Below are 19024 nucleotides of genomic sequence, written 5' to 3' on the forward strand. Positions count from 1 at the left end.
CCTGACAGGCAGAGCAACTCGAGAAGTGCCACCGAGGGGGATTTGACAGCCACCGGCTGGCTGGGTGTCCATCAAAGGGAGCTCCCCCCCTTCATTTCTCACGGGGTGTGTGGGGACGGGGGGACGGACGGGGGCAGGACGGCCAGCCGGCCGCGTTCCCCAGACAGTCAGGGCTGCGCTGGGGAGTCTGGGTCATGTAACCTTCTCAATCCCAGCCCTCCACCCCGCCCCACACGTACCACAGGGCTGAGGGGATCCCCTCCCCCGGTCTCTGCAGCAGGTCCCCCCTCGAAGGGTTAATGCGGATCCAACCAGGCTGCGGCTTCAGGGCTACCCCCACCCCCGAGGGTGCCTCCTGTACCTGCCCTGCAGGTGGGGTCCCGTCCCCCTGCCCCTGCACGGCCGTGCCCTCCTGGGTCAGAGCCCTGCTCTCCCGGGGGTCTCCCTTCGAAGCACCAGCCAGCTCCACCCATGCTTAGCAAAGAGCCAACGCGAGGGTGGAACCCAGGAGTCCTGGCTCCCAGACCCAACCCTTTGCTGTAACCACTAGACCCCACTCCCCTCCCAGAGCCAGGGAGAGAACCCAGGAGTCCTGGCTCCCAGCCCCCCCTGCTCTAACCCACCAGCCCCCACTCCCCTCCCAGAGCCAGGGAGAGAACCCAGGAGTCCTGATTCCCCCCAGCCCCCTCCCCCAGCTCTAACCCACTAGACCCCACTCCCCTCCCAGAGCCAGGGAGAGAACCCAGGTGCTCTAACCCACCAGCCCCCACTCCCCTCCCAGAGCCAGGGAGAGAACCCAGGAGTCCTGATTCCCCCCAGCCCCCTCCCCCAGCTCTAACCCACTAGACCCCACACCCCTCCCAGAGCCAGGGAGAGAACCCAGGAGTCCTGATTCCCCCCAGCCCTCTCCCCCAGCTCTATCCCACTAGACCCCACGCCCCTCCCAGAGCCAGGGAGAGAACCCAGGAGTCCTGGCTGTCTTCGATATTCCCCCTCGGAGACGGATGGGTAAGTCACTAGACAGGAGGCTCTGAAAACAGGCCCTTTAATCTCCATGTGGGTCTGGCAGCAGCTGTGGGGAAAGGAAGGGAACAGAAAGGGGGGCTTGGGGTGGGGGGATCACGGGTCTGTGGGATCCCAGGTGACACACACACACACACACACACACACACACACACTGCTCTCTGCTCCGGGCTGTTGGGGGAATCAGTCCCAGGACACCGCAGGCTCCGTCCGACCCCTACGGGGGCAGCGCAGACCCCACACTCGGTTCTAGGAGGCTCTCAGGGTGCGAAGCGTCACCACACCTGGGAGAGAAGAGAAATGGGCTCAGTGCAGCAGTGGGAGCATCATCTACTGATACACGGCATCCCACCCCTGAGGTGGCTGCATCTCAGCACCGGGCGAGGGGTCCCTGTATAACCAGCTCCCATGTCCCACCCCAGAGCTGCTGCATCTCAGCGCCTGGCAAAGGGTCCCTGTATAACCAGCCCCACCCCACCCCAGAGGTGGCTGCATCTCAGCACCGGGCGAAGGGTCCCTGTATAACCAGCCCCCGCGCCCCACCCCAGAGGCAGCTGCCTTTCAACACTCCCCGATGTTGCACTCACCAGTGAGGAGGAAGAGGGGGAAGGAGGCCCAGCCGAGGCCGAAGGACCAGCCGAAGGTGACTTGGCCTGGCGGGACATTCACGGCCCCAGCGAACTCCCCTGTGTACACGGCCAGCGCGATCATGGCACAGAGCCCTGGGGAAAGGGAACAGCACGGACACCCCTCAGCGCGGCCCACGCTCAGTCCCAGCACCAGGGGGAGCCGCAGAGCCCAGGGCAGGGTCCCTGGATGGGGGCTGCACGGTTTGGGGGGCTGGGAGTAGCCGGGGGAGGAGGCCCCGAGGGGGCGGTACCTGCGCTGAAGCTGCCCACGGCAGAGACCAGGCTCAGGGACACGGGGCCGAGGTGGGAGCGGAAGAACGAAGCGATGAGGGCGAAGAAGGAGAGAAACCCGGCGATCATGGCCAGGAACAGGAAAGCCCTGGTGGCCTCAATGTAACCTGAGGAACCAAGAGAGACCAGGGGCTAAATGCAGCAAACTAAAATAGAACCCAGGAGTCCTGGCTCCCCCCACCCTGCTCTAACCACTAGACCCCTCTCCCCTCCCAGAGCCAGAACCCAGGAGTCCTGGCTCTCAGCCCCCCCTGCTCTAACCACTAGACCCCTCTCCCCTCCCAGAGCCAGAACCCAGGGGTCCTGGCTCCCCCCACCTGCTCTAACCACTAGACCCTCTCCCCTCCCAGAGCCAGAACCCAGGAGTCCTGGCTCCCAGCACCCCCGCTATAACCACTAGACCCCTCTCCCCTCCCAGAGCCAGAACCCAGGAGTCCTGGCTCCAAGCCCCCGCCCGCTCTAACCACTAGACCCCTCTCCCCTCCCAGAGCCAGAACCCAGGAGTCCTGGCTCCCCCCACCCTGCTCTAACCACTAGACTCCTCTCCCCTCCCAGAGACAGAACCCAGGAGTCCTGGCTCCCAGACCCTCTGCTCTAAACACTAGACCCTCTCCCCTCCCAGAGCCAGAACCCAGGAGTCCTGGCTCCCAGCACCCCCGCTCTAACCACTAGACCCCTCTCCCCTCCCAGAGCCAGAACCCAGGAGTCCTGGCTCCCAGCCCCCCCCCCCCGCTCTAACCACTAGACCCCTCTCCCCTCCCAGAGCCAGAACCCAGGAGTCCTGGTCCCCCCACCCTGCTCTAACCACTAGACCCCTCTCCCCTCCCAGAGCCAGAACCCAGGAGTCCTGGCTCCCCCCACCCTGCTCTAACCACTAGACCCCTCTCCCCTCCCAGAGACAGAACCCAGGAGTCCTGGCTCCCAGCCCCCTCTGCTCTAACCCATAGGCCCCACTCCCCTCCCAGAACCAGGGCCAGAACCCAGGTGTCCTGGCCCCTGTCAAGGGAGCGGCTGCAGCAGGGGGTTTCCTGGCGGAGCCGGGCTGCCCCCACCTGGCACTGAAGCAAACATCCAACACCCCGAATTGACGCAGACTTTCCACAGCCCCGAATAGGACGTGACGAGGCGGCTGTTGGCCACCAGCCAGTGGTCGGCGCCCAGGGCGGCCAGGAGGAGCAGGAGGCTGAGCAGGTCGAGGACGGTGCTGAGGATCCGGGGAGACGCCATCGCGGGGGGGGGGCAGCGCTGGGATCCGGGAAGCACCTGGGGGGGGGAATGAGTCAGAGGCAACCGCGGCCCAGAGCAGCAGGGCTGAGCCAGAGCCCTGGGCAGGGCCTCAGGCAGCTCCCGAGCTGGGGTGGGGGGGGTCGGGGGGATGGGGAGGAGGGATGGGGGTGGGGAAGGGGTAACTGTGGGGATGGGGTGGAGGGGTGGGGGAGGTGGGGAAGGGGTAACTGTGGGGATGGGGAGGAGGGGTGGGCGAGCAGGGCTCGAGGGGTGGGAGAGGTGGCGTGGAGGGGAGGGGGAAGGGGTAGGTGTGGGCATGGAGGGGTGGGGGAAGGGGTAACTGTGGGGATGGGGTGGAGGGGTGGGAGAGGTGGGGTGGAGGGGTGGGGGAGGGGTAGGTGTGGGCATGGAGGGGTGGGGGAGGGTAACTGTGGGGATGGGGAGGAGGGGTGGGGGAGGTGGGGTGGAGGGGTGGGGGAGGGGTAGGTGTGGGCATGGAGGGGTGGGGGAGGGTAACTGTGGGGATGGGGTGGAGGGGTGGGAGAGGTGGGGTGGAGGGGTGGGGGAGGGGTAGGTGTGGGCATGGAGGGGTGGGGGAGGGTAACTGTGGGGATGGGGAGGAGGGGTGGGAGAGGTGGGGGAGGTGGAGAGGGACAAAGACGAAGGGACGGGGGGGCTGGGGGCCCCTTACCCAGACACCAGCCTCTCTGCGTCGCCAACTGCCATGGAACCTTCCCCCCGCCCCCAGCCTGGGGAGACCCCAGCCCAGCCCCCGCCGGGCAGCTCCCGGGATGGGGGGGGAGGGGGATGGAGGGAGTGTGGGGAGAACGTAGGAACATACAAAGGGCCAGACTGGGTCCATCCAGCCCCGTGTCCTGTCGGCCGACAGTGGCCAATGCCAGGTGCCCCAGAGGGAGTGAACCCAACAGGCGATGATCAAGTGATCTCGCTCCTGCCATCCATCCCCACCCTCTGCCGAACAGAGGCCAGGGACACCACCCAGCCTGGCTACCAGCCATTTCATAGAATCATAGAATCTCAGGGTGGGAAGGGACCTCAGGAGGTATCTAGTCCAACCCCCTGCTCAAAGCAGGACCAAACCCAACTAAATCATCCCAGCCAGGGCTTTGTCAAGCCTGACCTTAAAAACCTCTAAGGAAGGAGTATCAGAGGGGTAGCCGTGTTAGTCTGGTTCTGTAAAAGCAGCAAAGAATCCTGTGGCACCTTATAGACTAACAGACGTTTTGCAGCATGAGCTGTCGTGGGTGAATACCCACTTCGTCGGATGCAAGTGGTGGAAATTTCCAGGGGCAGGTATATATAAGCAAGCAAGAAGCAAGCTAGAGATAACGAGCTTAGATCAATCAGGGAGGATGAGGCCCTGTTCTAGCAGTTGAGGTGTGAAAACCAAGGGAGGAGAAACTGGTTCTGTAGTTGGCAAGCCATTCACAGTCTTTGTTTAATCCTGAGCTGATGGTGTCAAATTTGCAGATGAACTGGAGCTCAGCAGTTTCTCTTTGAAGTCTGGTCCTAAAGTTTTTTTGCTGCAGGATGGCCACCTTAAGATCTGCTATTGTGTGGCCAGGGAGGTTGAAGTGTTCTCCTACAGGTTTTTGTATATTGCCATTCCTAATGTCTGATTTGTGTCCATTTATCCTTTTCCTTAGAGACTGTCCAGTTTGGCCGATGTACATACCAGAGGGGCATTGCTGGCATATGATGGTGTATATTACATTGGTGGAAGTGCAGGTGAATGAACCGGTGATGTTGTGGCTGATCTGGTTTGGTCCTGTGATGGTGTTGCTGGTGTAGATATGTGGGCAGAGTTGGCATTGAGGTTTGTTGCATGGATTGGTTCCTGAGCTAGAGTTACTATGGTGCGGTGTGCAGTTGCTGGTGAGAATATGTTTCAGGTTGGCAGGTTGTCTGTGGGCGAGGACTGGTCTGCCACCCAAGGCCTGTGAAAGTGTGGGATCATTGTCCAGGATGGGTTGTAGATCCCTGATGATGCGTTGGAGGGGTTTGAGCTGGGGACTGTATGTGATGGCCAGTGGAGTCCTGTTGGTTTCTTTCTTGGGTTTGTCTTCCAGTAGGAGGCTTCTGGGTACACGTCTGGCTCTGTTGATCTGTTTCCTTATTTCCTCGTGTGGGTACTGTAGTCTTGAGAATGCTTGGTGGAGATTTTCTAGGTGTTGGTCTCTGTCTGCGGGGTTAGAGCAGATACGGTTGTACCTCAGTGCTTGGCTGTAGACAATGGATCTTGTGGTGTGCCCGGGATGGAAGCTGGAGGCATGAAGGTAGGCATAGCGGTCGGTAGGTTTTCGGTATAGGGTGGTGTTGATGTGACCATCACTTATTTGCACCGTGGTGTCTAGGAAGTGGACCTCCCGTGTAGATTGGTCCAGGCTGAGGTTGATGGAGGGGTGGAAGCTGTTGAAATCGTGGTGGAATTTTTCCAGAGTCTCCTTCCCATGGGTCCAGATGATGAAGATGTCATCAATGTAGCGTAGGTAGAGAAGGGGCGTGAGTGGACGGGAGCTGAGGAAGCGTTGTTCCAGGTCGGCCATAAAAATATTGGCATATTGTGGGGCCATGCGGGTGCCCATAGCAGTGCCACTGATCTGGAGATATATATTGTCAGCAAATTTGAAATAGTTGTGTGTGAGGATAAAGCCACAGAGCTCAGCAACCAGGTGTGCTGTGGCATCATCAGGGATACTGTTCCTGACAGCTTGTATTCCATCAGTGTGTGGGATGTTGGTGTAGAGAGCCTCTACATCCATGGTGGCCAGGATGGTGTTTTCTGGAAGGTCACCAATGCATTGTAGTTTCCTCAGGAAATCAGTGGTGTCACGGAGATAGCTGGGAGTGCTGGTAGCATAGGGTCTGAGTAGAGAGTCTACATATCCAGACAGTCCTTCAGTGAGAGTTCCAATGCCCGAGATGATGGGGCGTCCAGGATTTCCGGGTTTGTGGATCTTGGGTAGTAGATAGAATAACCCTGGTCGGGGTTCTAAGGGTATGTTGATTTGTTCTGGTGTTAGTGTAGGGAGTGTCCTGAGTAGATGGTGCAGTTTCTTAGTGTATTCCTCAGTGGGATCTGAGGGAAGTAGCCTGTAAAATTTAGTATTGGAGAGTTGTCTGGCGGCCTCCTTTTGGTAGTCAGACCTGTTCATGATGACAACAGCACCTCCTTTATCAGCCTCTTTGATTATAATGTCAGGATGGTTTCTGAGGCTGTGGATGGCATTGCGTTCTGCACGACTTAGGTTGTGAGGCAAGCGATGTTGTTTTTCCACAATTTCTGCCTGTGCACGTCGGCGGAAGCATTCAATGTATAGGTCCAGACTGTCATTTCGACCCTCAGGAGGAGTCCATGTGGAGTTCTTCTTCTTGTGCTGCTGGTGGGAGGGTAACTGTGTATCCGTGCGCTGTTCAGTGTTGTCCTGAAAGAATTCTTTGAGTCGGAGACGGCGAAAGTAGGCTTCCAGATCGCCGCAGAACTGTATCATGTTGGTGGGGGTGGCAGGGCAGAGAGTCCCCGAGATAGGACAGACTGTTCTTCTGGGCTCAGTGTGTGGTTGGATAGATTGACGATATTGCTGGGTGGGTTAGGGGTACCACGGTTGTGGCCCCATGTGGCAGGTAGGAGTTTAGACAGCTTACAGTCCTTTTTCCTTTGTAGAGAGGTGAAGTGAGTAATGTAGATCTCCTGTCTTATTTTAGTGAAGTCCGTTTGTATGGAAGTTTGGTTATTGATGAGAGTCTCCAGGTTGGAGAGCTCTTTTTTGATGTTTTCCTGTTTGCTGCATAGGATGCTGATCAGGTGGTTCCTCAGTTTCTTCGATAGAGTATGGCATAATCTCTCACTGTGGTCTGTGTAGTATGTAGATAGTAGTGGATTTTTTACCTTTAGTCCATTAGGTATGATGTCCATCCGTTTGCATTTGGAAAGGAAGATGATATCTGTCTGTATTTGTGCAAGTTTCTTCATGAGGTTGATGGATTTCCACTCCATACGGCTAAATGCAGTGCCTAAGGAAGGAGATTCCACCACCTCCCTAGGTAACCCATTCCAGTGCTTCACCACCCTCCTAGTGAAAAAGTTTTTCCTAATGTCCAACCTAAACCTCCACCTCTGCAACTTGAGACCATTACTCCTTGTTCTGTCATCTTCTACCACTGAGAACAGTCTAGATCCATCCTCTTTGGAACCCCCTTTCAGGTAGTTGAAAGCAGCTATCAAATCCCCCCTCATTCTTCTCTTCTGCAGGCTAAACAATCCCAGTTCCCTCAGCCTCTCCTCATAAGTCATGTGCTCCAGCCCCCTAAGCATTTTTGTTGCCCTCCGCTGGACTCTCTCCAATTTATCCACATCCTTCTTGTAGTGTGGGGCCCAAAACTGGACACATGGACTTAACTTCCATGAATTTATCCCATTCTCTTTTAAACGCTGTTGGGGGGGGGGATGGATGAATGTGTAGGGGGTGAACAGTGGGATGAGGGGTTTGTCTGGGGAGGGAGGGGTGTGTAGGGGGCTGGAGGGAGGGAAGGATGGATGGGTGGATGGATGGAGGGGTAGATGGAGGGGGGGTGGAGAGGGGTGGAGAGAGGAAGGTTTAGGGAGATGGATTGGATGGAGGGGTAGATGGAGGGGTGTGTAAGGGAGGGATGGAGGGATGGATTGGTTGGAGGGTAGATGGAGGGAGGGAGGGATGGGTGGATGGAGGGGTGTGTAGAGTGGGGGATGGATTGGTTGGAGGAAGGATGGATGGGTGGATGGAGGGGTAGATGGACGGGTGTGTAAGGGAGGGATGGATTGGTTGGAGGGAGGGAGGGAGGGATGGGTGGAGGGAGGGGCGGAGGGGCGGGTAGAGCGAGGGATGGATTGGTTGGAGGGAGGGATGGATGGATGGTTGGAGGGAGGGGTGGGTAGAGCGAGGGATGGAGGTTGGAGGGAGGGATGGATGGAGGGAGGGGCGGAGGGGCGGGTAGAGCGAGGGATGGATGGTTGGAGGGAGGGAGGGAGGGAGGGGCGGAGGGGCGGGTAGAGCGAGGGAGGGATGGATGGAGGGAGGGATGGGAGGACGGATGGGCGGAGGGGCGGGAAGAGCGAGGGATGGATTGGTTGGAGGGAGGGAGGGAGGGAGGGGCGGAGGGGCGGGTAGAGCGAGGGATGGAGGTTGGAGGGAGGGAGGGAGGGGTGGGTAGAGCGAGGGATGGATGGATGGATGGAGGGAGGGAGGGGTGGGTAGAGCGAGGGATGGAGGGATGGATGGATGGATGGATGGAGGTTGGAGGGAGGGAGGGAGGGGCGGGTAGAGCGAGGGATGGAGGGATGGATGGATGGAGGGAGGGAGGGGCGGAGGGGCGGAGGGGTGGGTAGAGCGAGGGACGGGGCCTGTGTCCAGGCCTGCAGGGACAGCAGGACGGTGGCCCGGGCTGGTAGAGGCGCCTAGGAGGAGGGCAGAGCGGGGGTCTGGCTGCAGCAGATGGCTGCCCCCAGGGCTAACCATGCCAAGGCCGGCCCACGCCACCCTCCAGCCAGCCAGCCCCCGGGAAAGGCTCGGACCCCACTGGGCAGGCCCAGCCCTCCGGCCATCGCTCGTCCCTCAGCCCCTGGCCCAGCCCGGGGGACGACGGCTCATCTCCATGGCGGGGCGGGCGGGGGGGGCAGACACACGACCTCCCCCAGTGTGGAGTTACGAGGGGGTGCGGCCCAGAGCGGGGCTGGGAGGGACCAGCACAGGCCAGGGCGGCCGGGTTCCTATTAGCCTCTCCCCCAGGCTCAGCAGCTCCCCGCGACACCTGCTCTCTGTGCCGCCCCCTCCCATCCCAGGCCCACACAGCGCCTCTTGTTCTGGGGCAGCGCCATGTGAGCTCCCGGGGGGCGGGGAGCAGGGAAGGTCCCATTGCATCCCACCCCCCGCCCCCATCTCCACCCAATGGGTCTGCCCCATTGTTAGGTCCAATTCCACAGCCTACGCTCCCCCATTCCCTGCCCCCCTGAGCCAGCCAGTTCCCCGCCCTGGGGCCGGAGCAGAGCCAGTGCCCCCCACATGTCCCATTCCCCAGCCCCTCATGAGATTTGCATGTAATTTAACTATAATAATCACCCTGCAGCAGTGAGTTTCCTGGGTTAACACTGATATGCCACCCCACCCCCGAGATAAACCCACTAATTCCCCGGGGCAGGCAGTCCTGCAGGCTAATCCACTAAGAGCAAAATGCAGGGAGTCCCACAGGTTAACGCTGTTAATAGCCAGTGTCAGGGAGTTCCAGGGGTTAACCCTGCTAACACCCAGTGGCAGAGTCCTGCACGTTAACCTCAGTATTATCATATAATCAAACCACCGTGGACGCATTGAAAGTACAAAAATAGAGACGTATATTTTGAAAATCTTCCAGTAAAACCCACCACGGTTTGGGGCAAAGCAGCCGGGGTGGATCTCAGAGTTAGAAACGAACAGTGGGGTGAAATATCGCCTTTCAAAGCTCTAGAAGTGTGATTTGCAGGGATTAACTAATATCCAGTGGCCGGGAGTTCCAGGGGGTAACACTATTAAACCCAGTAGTAAAATTGCACCCGGTGGCAGATGTGATCGGTTCCTTCACGATCTACAGGGTATCAAGCCACCCCCTACACCTTGCCCTTATGGGGTCTTTGAACCTTTCAAGACCCTGAGATTCTCCCCTTCCAGGATTTTAGGGGGATTTTTTTAACCCTTAGGAAATCGGAGTAGGTGGAAAAATCCTCTGTTCTTAACCTTGCACGATCCTACATGCGTTTCACTCCGCTCCAGCCCCCAGGGGGTTAATGGGACCTAGCACAGGGACCAGCTGATACTAGGGGTGTCACCCCATTGGGTGTTTAGTGTTATGTCATCCAGGGGTACCAAATCTGATTGGCCATCTCAGGGGGTCGGGGGGCATGGTTATGTGGACATCAGCGTATGCCCAGGGAAGCTGGCATGTGGCCCGGGGCTGGTGGGCGCGTGGGGTCTTTTACAGGTACACGTGGTGACTAAACCGTCTCTGGAGGGGGCAGATGGCTATGGGCAGGTATGGGTGGTTTGGTTAGTTTTCCAGCGATCCCACTTCTAGCACCAGTTCACACTAGCTAAATCCCACCGCTGACACCACTTTCCCCCTCTCTATATCACACCTCTAGCATCATATTCCTCCCAGTGACTCGACTGATTACCTCAGTCCCTGACACGGGTTGGGTCTAGGCATATCCCACTGCCCCCACCATGTCATCACCAGCCGTCCCACCGCTCACCCCCACGGCTCTAGCTATTATTACTCCTAGCTATACAAGCGCTTGTTTAAATAGAAGAGATATTTAGAAGCATTTTCGGCCCGTCCGCTCCTGCTCTAGGGTTAGACGTTGGAGTAGATCTGCTCAGACAGCACATGCGGCTGCCAAGTGCCAACATTCCCATAATGTCCAGCTCCTCCTGCTGCTAAATTCTCATAGTCTTCCACTCTCTCCATGGCCTCGTAGTCGTCAATGCCCAGCTCCTGAGGATGCAAAGAGGAAGAACTGACTCACCCAGAGGTCGCCGAGATGCAGCCACCTCTGGGGCGGAGCGGCTGGGGAACAGCCAAACACAATGCTGCATGGCTACGGCTCGCCCGGCGCCGAGATGCAGCCACCTCTGGGGCGGAGCAGCTGGGGAACAGCTGCACACAACGCCGCATAGGGACAGCTCGCCCAGTGCCGAGATGCAGCCGGGGGCAGGAAACAAAGATTAATGTTTCTATGGTGACAGAATGGATTTTAGGGAGGCAAATACAATTAACTATCTGGGAATCTGGCCAGGACGCCGGGATCCACATCCTACCCGCCTCAGTCTGACAAACAGCAGAGACGTCTGGTTACTCGGCACTCGGGTGCGCTGACCAATGCCTCAGTGCTAATAACTGCAGCACAGCGCCCCCTAGTGCCACCCTGGGGCACCGGGGCCAGCCCTGACTGCCAGGGGACAGCCCCCGCCCCCTGCAGCACAGCGCCCCCTAGTGCCATGCTGGGGCACCGGGGCCAGCCCTGACTGCCAGGGGAGAGCCCCCACCCCCTGCAGCACAGCGCCCCCTAGTGCTGCCCTGGGGCACCGGGGCCAGCCCTGACTGCCAGGGGAGAGCCCCCACCTGGCCCCTTGCAGCACAGCGCCCCCTAGTGCCCTGCTGGGGCATTGGGATCAGCCCTGACTGCCAGGGGAGAGCCTCCACCCTGCTCCCTGCAGCACAGCGCCCCCTAGTGCCAGGCTGGGACATCGGGACCAGCTCTGACTGCCAGGGGAGAGCCCCCACCCTGCAGGTCTCCCATCCAGGGAACAACCAGGCCCCTCCCAGCTTAGCCCAGGATGACGGCGGGGGGAGCGTGTGGCCCTGGCCTTGCCCACCTCTCCCCCCGCCTTTGCCTTGCTGTAGAGGTTGAACTGCTCGTCTTTCTTCGCCCTGCTCGGCTTCCCCCCCTTGAGGGACGGCCTCTGCTCCCCGTTGCCTTCGTTGTCGTAGATCGAGGGACCCTCGTCTTCGTTTTTCCTGCAGGGGAGAACAGGCTTCAGCCTGGTTCCCGCAGCCCTGGAGCTGCCGACGAGCCCACCCTGCAGCAGCCAGTCCCAGGGGTTAACACACCTACTCCGCAGTGGCAGGGAGTCCCGTGGGTTAAGCCTTCCAGTATTTAGTGACTGGGATTCCTCTGGGTTAACGCTGATCATATCTAGTGACAGGGAGTCCCACGGGTTAACCCGGCAATGATCCAGTGGCAAGGAAGCCCTGTCAGTTAACCGTGCTAATCCCCAGTGACAGGGAGTCCCACGGGCTAACCCTGCTAAATATCTAGTTGCAGTGAGTCCCACAGGTTAATTATTTCTTACAGGAGCCTCATACCACAGGAGACGAGCCAGGTTCTGCCCAATCCCCGCTTACTTGCCTGCTTTTCACAGGTGTCTCCCTATGTCCTAATGAATCCACCCTGCTCAATCCTCCCGGTTCAGTTCCCTGGGCCTCTCTATATCTGCCCTCCACTCATGCCCCTTCCCGTTCTGTGCCTGCTGCCATGCCCCCCGGCGCTGAGTGGGGGTCTGCTGCCCATGCAGCACCTTTGTGGCTAAGCCACCAGACCTCCAGGCCCATGGCCTGGTGCCCTCACCTGGCTCTGGCTACCTTGTAGACCACGATCGCCAGCACCGAGAGGAGCAGAACGCCGCCGATGACTCCGCTGGAGACCATGAGCAGCAAATTATCGTCCCCTGCAGAGAGACAGACACACACAGCTGGTGTTAGCAGTGGGATTAATGGTGTCAAGCTGTGCATTAAGGGGGCGCAGCATCTATATGTGGGTAATTACAGTAACAGCATGTCCATGCATGGGTGGGAGGGTGCTATCGGCCCCTCACCTGAGCTAAATTAGGCAGGCAGCTTGAACTCATGGTGCGAACATATAAGCAAATATGGGAAGGGTGCACCACCAACTCAACGGGTCCCAGGTTACCCTGGCCCTGGGGTGGCTTATATTTGGGTGTGAGTATATACGGTAACCCCACACCCACGCTCAGGCTATAGTAAAGAAATGGCAGCTTTATACTAGGGCCAAACCTGTGTAAGAGAGTAACTAGGGTAATACCAGACATGGGAGTGTATGTGAGTAATGACAGCAGCAGGCCACCCTATGCCCAGCCCCCCGAGCTACCCAGACATGCGGCAGATACCCGGCTCAGGGTGTATATAGGAGTAATTAGGGTACCAGGGAGCCCCACGCCCAGCACCCCAGACATGTAGCCAGGGCTGCCATCCGTCTAATCACACAAACCCAAACCCCTCTGCCCTGCCCCCGGCCCCGCCTCTTCCTGAGGCCCCGCCCCTGCCCTGCCCCTCCTCTGAGGTCCCGCCCCACTCACTCCTTCCCTCCTCCCTTTGTCACTCGCTCTCCCCCACCCTCACTCACTTTCACCGGGCTGGGGAGGGGATGGGGTGCGGGAGGGGTGAGGGGTGTGGGCTCTGGGAGGGAGTTTGGTGCAGGAGGGGTGGGGAAGGGGTCAGGGTGCAGGAGCGGGGGAGGGGTGTGGGCTCTGGGAGGGATTTGGGGTGCAGGAGGGGGCTCAGGGCCGGGGAAGGGGTCAGGGTGTGGCAGAGGATGAGGGGTGTGGGCTCTGGAAGGGAGTTTGGTGCAGGAGGGCCGGGGAAGGGGTCAGGGTGCGGGAGGGGTGAGGGGTGTGGGAGGGATTTGGGGTGCAGGAGGGGTGGGGAAGGGGTCAGGGTGCAGGAGGGGTGAGGGGTGCGGGCTCTGGGAGGGATTTGGGGTGCAGGAGGGGTGGGGAAGGGTCAGGGTGCGGGAGGGGTGAGGGGTGTGGGTTCTGGAAGGGATTTGGGCTGCAGGAGGGGGCTCAGGGCCGGGGAAGGGGTCAGGGTGCAGGAGGGGTGAGGGGTGTGGGCTCTGGGAGGGAGTTTGGGTGCAGGAGGGGTGGGGAAGGGGTCAGGGTGCAGGAGGGGGGAGGGGTGCAGGCTCTGGGAGGGATTTGGGGTGCAGGAGGGGGCTCAGGGCCGGGGAAGGGTCAGGGTGCAGGAAGGAGGGAAGGAGGGGGGGATGGGCTTCGGCCGGGATGCGCGTCCCTCGGGCGGCTCCCAGACGGCGGCACGGCGGGGCTAAGGCAGGCTCCCTGCTTGCCCTGGCTCTGCACCGCTCCCCGAAGCGGCCGGCACGTCCCTGCAGCCCCGTGGGGGAGGGTGAGCTCCACGCGCTGCCCGTGCCCACTAGCGCCGCCCCCGCAGCTCCCATTGGCTGCAGCTCCCGGCCAATGGGAGCTGCGGAGTCGGCACTCGGTGAGGGGGCAGTGCGCAGAGACGCACCCCGGCCAGGGGGCCGTTTCCGGGAGCAGCGCGGGGCCAGGGCAGGCAGGCAGCCCTTAGCCCCCCGCGCCGCCGGACCGTCAGCGCCCGAGATCTCCTGGTTTGGCTGCAGCAGCCGCCGGGAGATGGAGCCCGATTCCGGGAGACTCCAGCCAGCCCGGGATGGTCGGCGGGACGGGCTCCCGCTCACTCCTCCCAGCCGTGGGCCCAATGAAATTTGTCACGTGCCCCAATCTGGAGGGGACGTGTGCCACGGCCCTGTGCCACGTCACCGCCATATTCATGCGGCGGGGGTGGGGCTGAGGGGCTCAGAGCTGGGGCAGAGGGGTGGGGTGCAGGGGGTGCAGGGGGCTCTGGCTGGGGGCGCGGGGCCGCGCAGCTTCGGGGGAACTCCGCCTGGCGACCCTACATGCGGCCGATACCCGGGTCGGGGCAGGGCCGTGCGCAGTTGTGGTACCGGGGCACCCCCCTGCCCAGCCCCCGCCAGTCCCCGGTACCTGCGGGCACCACGGGCAGCGCGGCCTGGCTCTGCCCGTGGGCGTTGGTGGCAGCGCAGGACACGTTGGCCAGGGCCCCGGCCGGGCCCCGCAGCTCCCCGCTCACGGCCGGGCCCCGCGCCCCCGAGGTCGCTCGCAGCTCGGGGCCCTCGAAGTGCCCGGGGAGGGTGCGGTTGGGCAGGCGCCACTCGAGGCGGGGCGGGGGGTTCCCCTCGGCCGCGCAGTGACACGTGGCGGCTCCCCCGGGCCCGCGGCCCCGCACCGTGCAGTTCCCCCGCGGCAGCAGCTCCGGCGGGTCTGCAACGGGACACGGGACGCGTGGGGCACCGAGCCCAGATCCCCCAGCCGCCCCGGAGCCAGCCAGCGCCCCCTAGAGGGGAGCGGCCCTGTGCCCCATTCCCTGCCACCCAAGACTTGGGGTTGATCGGGGCCAGCACCCTCCAAAGGGGAAAAGCCCCGTGCCCCATTTCCCGCCCCCCCTGAGCCAGCCCCCCAAGCAGGGGCTGGATCGGGGCCTGCACCCCCTAGAGGGGAGAGGCCCCGTAGCCCCTTCCCCGCCCCCCTGAGCCAGCCCCCCAAGCTGGGGCTGGATCGGGGCCTGCACCCCCTAGAGGGGAGAGGCCCCGTAGCCCATTCCCCACCCCCCTGAGCCAGCCAATCCCCTGTCCCAGGATGGGATTGGGTCCAGCGCCCCCTAGAGGGGAGAGGCCCCGTGGCAGGGCCCCACGGCCGGCCGCCCCCTCACACTCCACGTCGAGGTTTGCGGCGGGCGAGTCCTCCCCCAGGCCGATCTCGTTCTCGGCGGCGCAGCGGTAGGGCCCCGCGTGGCGCCCCACAGCCAGCAGCGTCACCTCGGGGCCCGGGCCCAGCCCCCGCAGCAGGGCCCGGCGCGGCCCCTGGAACCAGCGGTAGGTGGTGGCCGGGGGGTGGCTCTGGCTGGTGCAGCGCAGGGTGACGTTGTCGCCTTCCTTCAGCCGGGCCGGCCCCACCACGGCCACAGCCGCGCCCCGCGGGCGATCTGGGGGGGGGAGCGGCACATTAGGGGGACCTGCCCCCACCAGCCCCCCCGAGACCCCAGAGCTCCTCCGGCCTCCCCCGGAGCAGCCCACCAGTCCTGTGTGCCACCCCCTCCCGCTCTGGGGCCAGCCCCACCGCGAGGGGAGAGCCCCCACCCCGCCCCCATTAGCCCCCTGCCCTGCCCCTGCCCCACAGCGCCCCCTGCTGACCCCACCCCGCCCCCATTAGCCCCCTGCCCTGCCCCTGCCCCACAGCGCCCCCTGCTGACCCCACCCCGCCCCCATTAGCCCCCTGCCCTGCCCCACAGCGCCCCCTGCTGACCTTCCGCCCACCCTCTGCAGCACGGTGCCCCCTCCTGCCCTGCCCCTGCACTACAGCGCCCCCTACTGACCCCACCCACCCCGCCCCCTACAGCACAGCACCCTCTACTGACCCTCTGCCCTTCCCCCCACACCATGGCGCCCCCTTCTGCCCCCTGCCCCTGCACCACAGCGCCCCCTGCTGACCTTCCACCCCGCCCCCTACATCACGGCACCCCCTCCTGACCCCACCCCACTTCCTACTGACACTCTGCCCCTGCAGCACAACGCCCCCTACGACACCGGGGTCAGCCTTACCTGCCATGGGAGAGCCCCCACCCTGCCCCCAGCACCACAGCGCCCCCTACTGACCCCCTGCCCCACCCCCTGCAGCACGGTGCCCCCAGGGAGTGCCCCGCCCCCCGCCCCCTGCAGCACGGCGCCCCCTAGCGCCCTCTCACTCACACTTGACCTGCAGGTGCAGCCCGTTGCGCGCCTGCTGCTGGTTGGGGAAGGTGGCCGTGCACTGCAGGTATCGCCCGTGGTCCTTGTACGAGGGGGTGTAGCTCAGCTCCGACTCCGCCCGCCAGCCGCCCCCCGCCAGCCGCTCCTGGCTGGTCGCCGCTTTGCCCCCCCGGGGGCTCCAGCCCAGGCTGGGAGGGGCCGAGGGGCAGGTGTGGCGGATGGAGCAGGTGATGGTGGTTTGGTCGCCCTCGATCAGCACCCCGGGGTCGCTCAGCATCAGCGGGTCTGGAGTGTCTGGGGGAGACAGACGGGGCGGGCGTCACAGTCTGCAGCGAGTCACCCGCAGACTCAGCCACCTCTGGGGTGGGGCACAGGGGCTCCTCGCCTGGCGCCAAGATGCAGCCGCCTCTGGGGTGGGGCAGCTGTTTATACAAGGATCCCTCCCCAGTGCTGAGATGCAGCCGCCTCTGGGGTGGGGCAGCTGTTTATACAAGGATCCCTCCCCAGTGCTGAGATGCAGCCGCCTCTGGGGTGGGGTGCAGGGACTGCGTTCTCCCCCTGGCTCTGGGAGGAGAGTGGGGTCTAGTGGTTAGAGCAGGGAGTGTTGCTGAGGTCTGTGCTTTTAGTGGCTGGTAACAGAGGAAGCGGTTTGAGGGGGGAAGGGCTGGGGGAGGAAGTGGGGCTCCTGGGAGCTGTGCGGGGAGCTCTGTGTTTTCCCTTGATGTGGTGTCTGCTCTGGTCCCCACTAGCCACCTGGCAACAAGCCCTCCCCAGCTCCGCCGATGCCCCTTGCCCAGCGTTGAGATATGGGGTTGTGTATACAGGCATCCTGCAATGCGACCGCCTCTGGGGTGGAGCCCTCTGCTGCCAGCCTCCCTTTGGCTGTATCCCGGGGGCTGCCCTGTACGAGGTGGGGGGGTCTCCCGTTACCTGCCACCTCCACCCGGACTGTGACGTCGTAGAAGCGATGCCTGACGGAGTCGGGGTTGATCCAGACATAGTAACTCATGGCGTCCTCGCTCCGCACGGGGCTTATGCTCAGAGTGCAGTTCCCCATCTCCGGATCCCCCAGCAGCTGCGTCCGGGCCTGGTACTCGGCCAGCACGCTGGCCGGGCCCTTGCTGTTATAGATCTCGGGGTAGCCCCGGCTCCGGTACTGGTACCAGACCACGCTGAATGGACCACCCAGGGACTCGCGGGAGCCAGGGTAGGTGAACGAGCAGGGGATGACCACGCAGGAACCCTTCAGAGCCCGGATGGTCCCAGGGAGCGAGGATTTCCAAGACCCAGAGACATGGCTGTAACACAAAGCTGGAAAGACAGAATGTAACACTGAGATGCAGCCACCTCTGGGGCGGTGCAGCTGGGGAACAGCCACACATAACGCCACACAGGTATGGCTCACCTGGGGCTGAGATGCAGCCACCTCTGGGGCAGGGCAGCTGGGGAACAGCCGCACATAATGCCACACAGGTACGGCTCGCCTGGGGCCGAGATGCAGCCACCTCTGGGGCGGGGCAGCTGGGGAACAGCCGCACATAACGCCACACAGGTACTGCTCACCTGGGGCCGAGATGCAGCCACCTCTGGGGCGGGGCAGCTGGGGAACAGCCGCACATAACGCCACACAGGTACGGCTCACCCCGGGCCGAGATGCAGCCACCTCTGGGGCGGGGCAGCTGGGGAACAGGGATGGCAGAGACTTACCTTCCAGCAGGGCCAGCAGGAGGTGCTGCCACGTGAGGCTCACGGTGTGTCCGGCCTGGGGGGATCCGGCCATGTCTGGTGGATTGAATTAGGACCCCAGGGGTCCGTCCCCTCCCCCTCTCCGCTCCGGGATGCGAGATGAGCTGTGAACTCTGGGGGTGGGGAGAGCCATGGGTTATACGTGGAACTGATCTAGCCTGGATCGGGGCCAGCACCCCCCCTAAACGGGAAAAGCCCCATGCCCCATTCTCCGCCCCCCGAGCCAGCCAGTCTCCACCCTGGGGCCCGATCTGGGCTGTGCCCCCTACAGGAGCCCCAGGGACTCGCTCCCCCTTTGCTGTCACAGCCCAACGCCCTTTGGCTTCCTTACGAAAACCCACAGCTCGTGTTGCTGGAGCCAACCCTGGCAGCGAAACTGGGGCAGGGGGTCACCTGCCCCGCACCCGTCCCAGCTCCTCCCCTAGAAGAGACCCCGCCCCGCCCCACCCCAGGGAGCTGCTCACTCCCCTCCAGCCCCCCTTCTACAGCAGGGAAACTGAGGCAGCAGCAGAGCACAAAATAGAGCCAGGACTCCTGGGTTCTCTCCCTGGCGCTGGGAGGGGAGTGGGGTCTAGTGGATTAGAGCAGGGGGGGCTGGGAGCCAGGACTCCTGGGTTCTCTCCCTGGCTCTGGGAGGGGAGTGGGGTCTAGTGGATTAGAGCAGGGGGGGCTGGGAGCCAGGACTCCTGGGTTCTCTCCCTGGCTCTGGGAGGGGAGTGGGGTCTAGTGGATTAGAGCAGGGCGGGCTGGGAGCCAGGACTCCTGGGTTCTCTCCCTGGCTCTGAGGCCAGGGCGGGGGGAGGGGAGCCAGCAGCAGTCGGGCGCGGGCAGAGCAGACACACACGGAGGCGCATGACCCAGCGCAGTTCCCCCCCCACCCCCATAGTTGCTGGCCGCTTGCCCAGGCCCGGCACAGGGGAGCTCCGGCCTCCCTCCCCCGTGCCCCCCATCTCCCTCCCCCCACCCATCTATCCCC

The 19024-nt window shown here is 62.4% G+C and overlaps 2 protein-coding genes across 2 annotated transcripts; both read right to left on the reverse strand.

The window, feature by feature from the left end:
* Positions 1-1062: 1062 nt before the first annotated feature.
* On the reverse strand, positions 1063-3904 carry LOC123352160 (protein NKG7-like). Its single transcript, XM_044991940.1, has 5 exons — positions 3862-3904; positions 2996-3206; positions 1904-2050; positions 1611-1745; positions 1063-1307 (listed from the first exon to the last, which is right to left on the reverse strand). The coding sequence occupies exons 2-5, from the start codon at positions 3168-3170 to the stop codon at positions 1273-1275; spliced, it is 492 nt and encodes a 163-aa protein (XP_044847875.1). The 5' UTR covers positions 3171-3206; positions 3862-3904; the 3' UTR covers positions 1063-1272.
* A 6649-nt stretch (positions 3905-10553) lies between these two features.
* LOC123351989 (sialic acid-binding Ig-like lectin 10) lies at positions 10554-18082 on the reverse strand. The gene is made up of 8 exons (XM_044991673.1): positions 18010-18082; positions 17233-17613; positions 16303-16596; positions 15267-15539; positions 14522-14818; positions 12328-12427; positions 11576-11717; positions 10554-10694 (listed from the first exon to the last, which is right to left on the reverse strand). Exons 1-8 carry the CDS (start codon positions 18080-18082, stop codon positions 10554-10556), a joined length of 1701 nt encoding a protein of 566 aa, XP_044847608.1.
* Between the last annotated feature and the right edge of the window lie 942 nt (positions 18083-19024).

This window comes from Mauremys mutica, chromosome 17 (assembly GCF_020497125.1).
Source record: "Mauremys mutica isolate MM-2020 ecotype Southern chromosome 17, ASM2049712v1, whole genome shotgun sequence".
Classification (NCBI taxonomy): Eukaryota; Metazoa; Chordata; order Testudines; family Geoemydidae; genus Mauremys; species Mauremys mutica.

Excerpts from the sequence above, each read along its gene's own strand:
- LOC123352160 (XM_044991940.1), bottom strand. The coding sequence starts at position 3,170 with ATGGCGTCTCCCCGGATCCTCAGCACCGTCCTCGACCTGCTCAGCCTC. Across the intron at positions 2,051-2,995 it reads GATGTTTGCTTCAGTGCCAG|GTTACATTGAGGCCACCAGG; the intron begins GTGGGGGCAGCC and ends TTGGTTCCTCAG. Across the intron at positions 1,746-1,903 it reads CGTGGGCAGCTTCAGCGCAG|GGCTCTGTGCCATGATCGCG; the intron begins GTACCGCCCCCT and ends CCCTTTCCCCAG.
- LOC123351989 (XM_044991673.1), bottom strand. The coding sequence starts at position 18,082 with ATGGCCGGATCCCCCCAGGCCGGACACACCGTGAGCCTCACGTGGCAG. Across the intron at positions 17,614-18,009 it reads CCTGCTGGCCCTGCTGGAAG|CTTTGTGTTACAGCCATGTC; the intron begins GTAAGTCTCTGC and ends CTGTCTTTCCAG. Across the intron at positions 12,428-14,521 it reads GCTGCCCGTGGTGCCCGCAG|GGGACGATAATTTGCTGCTC; the intron begins GTACCGGGGACT and ends GTCTCTCTGCAG.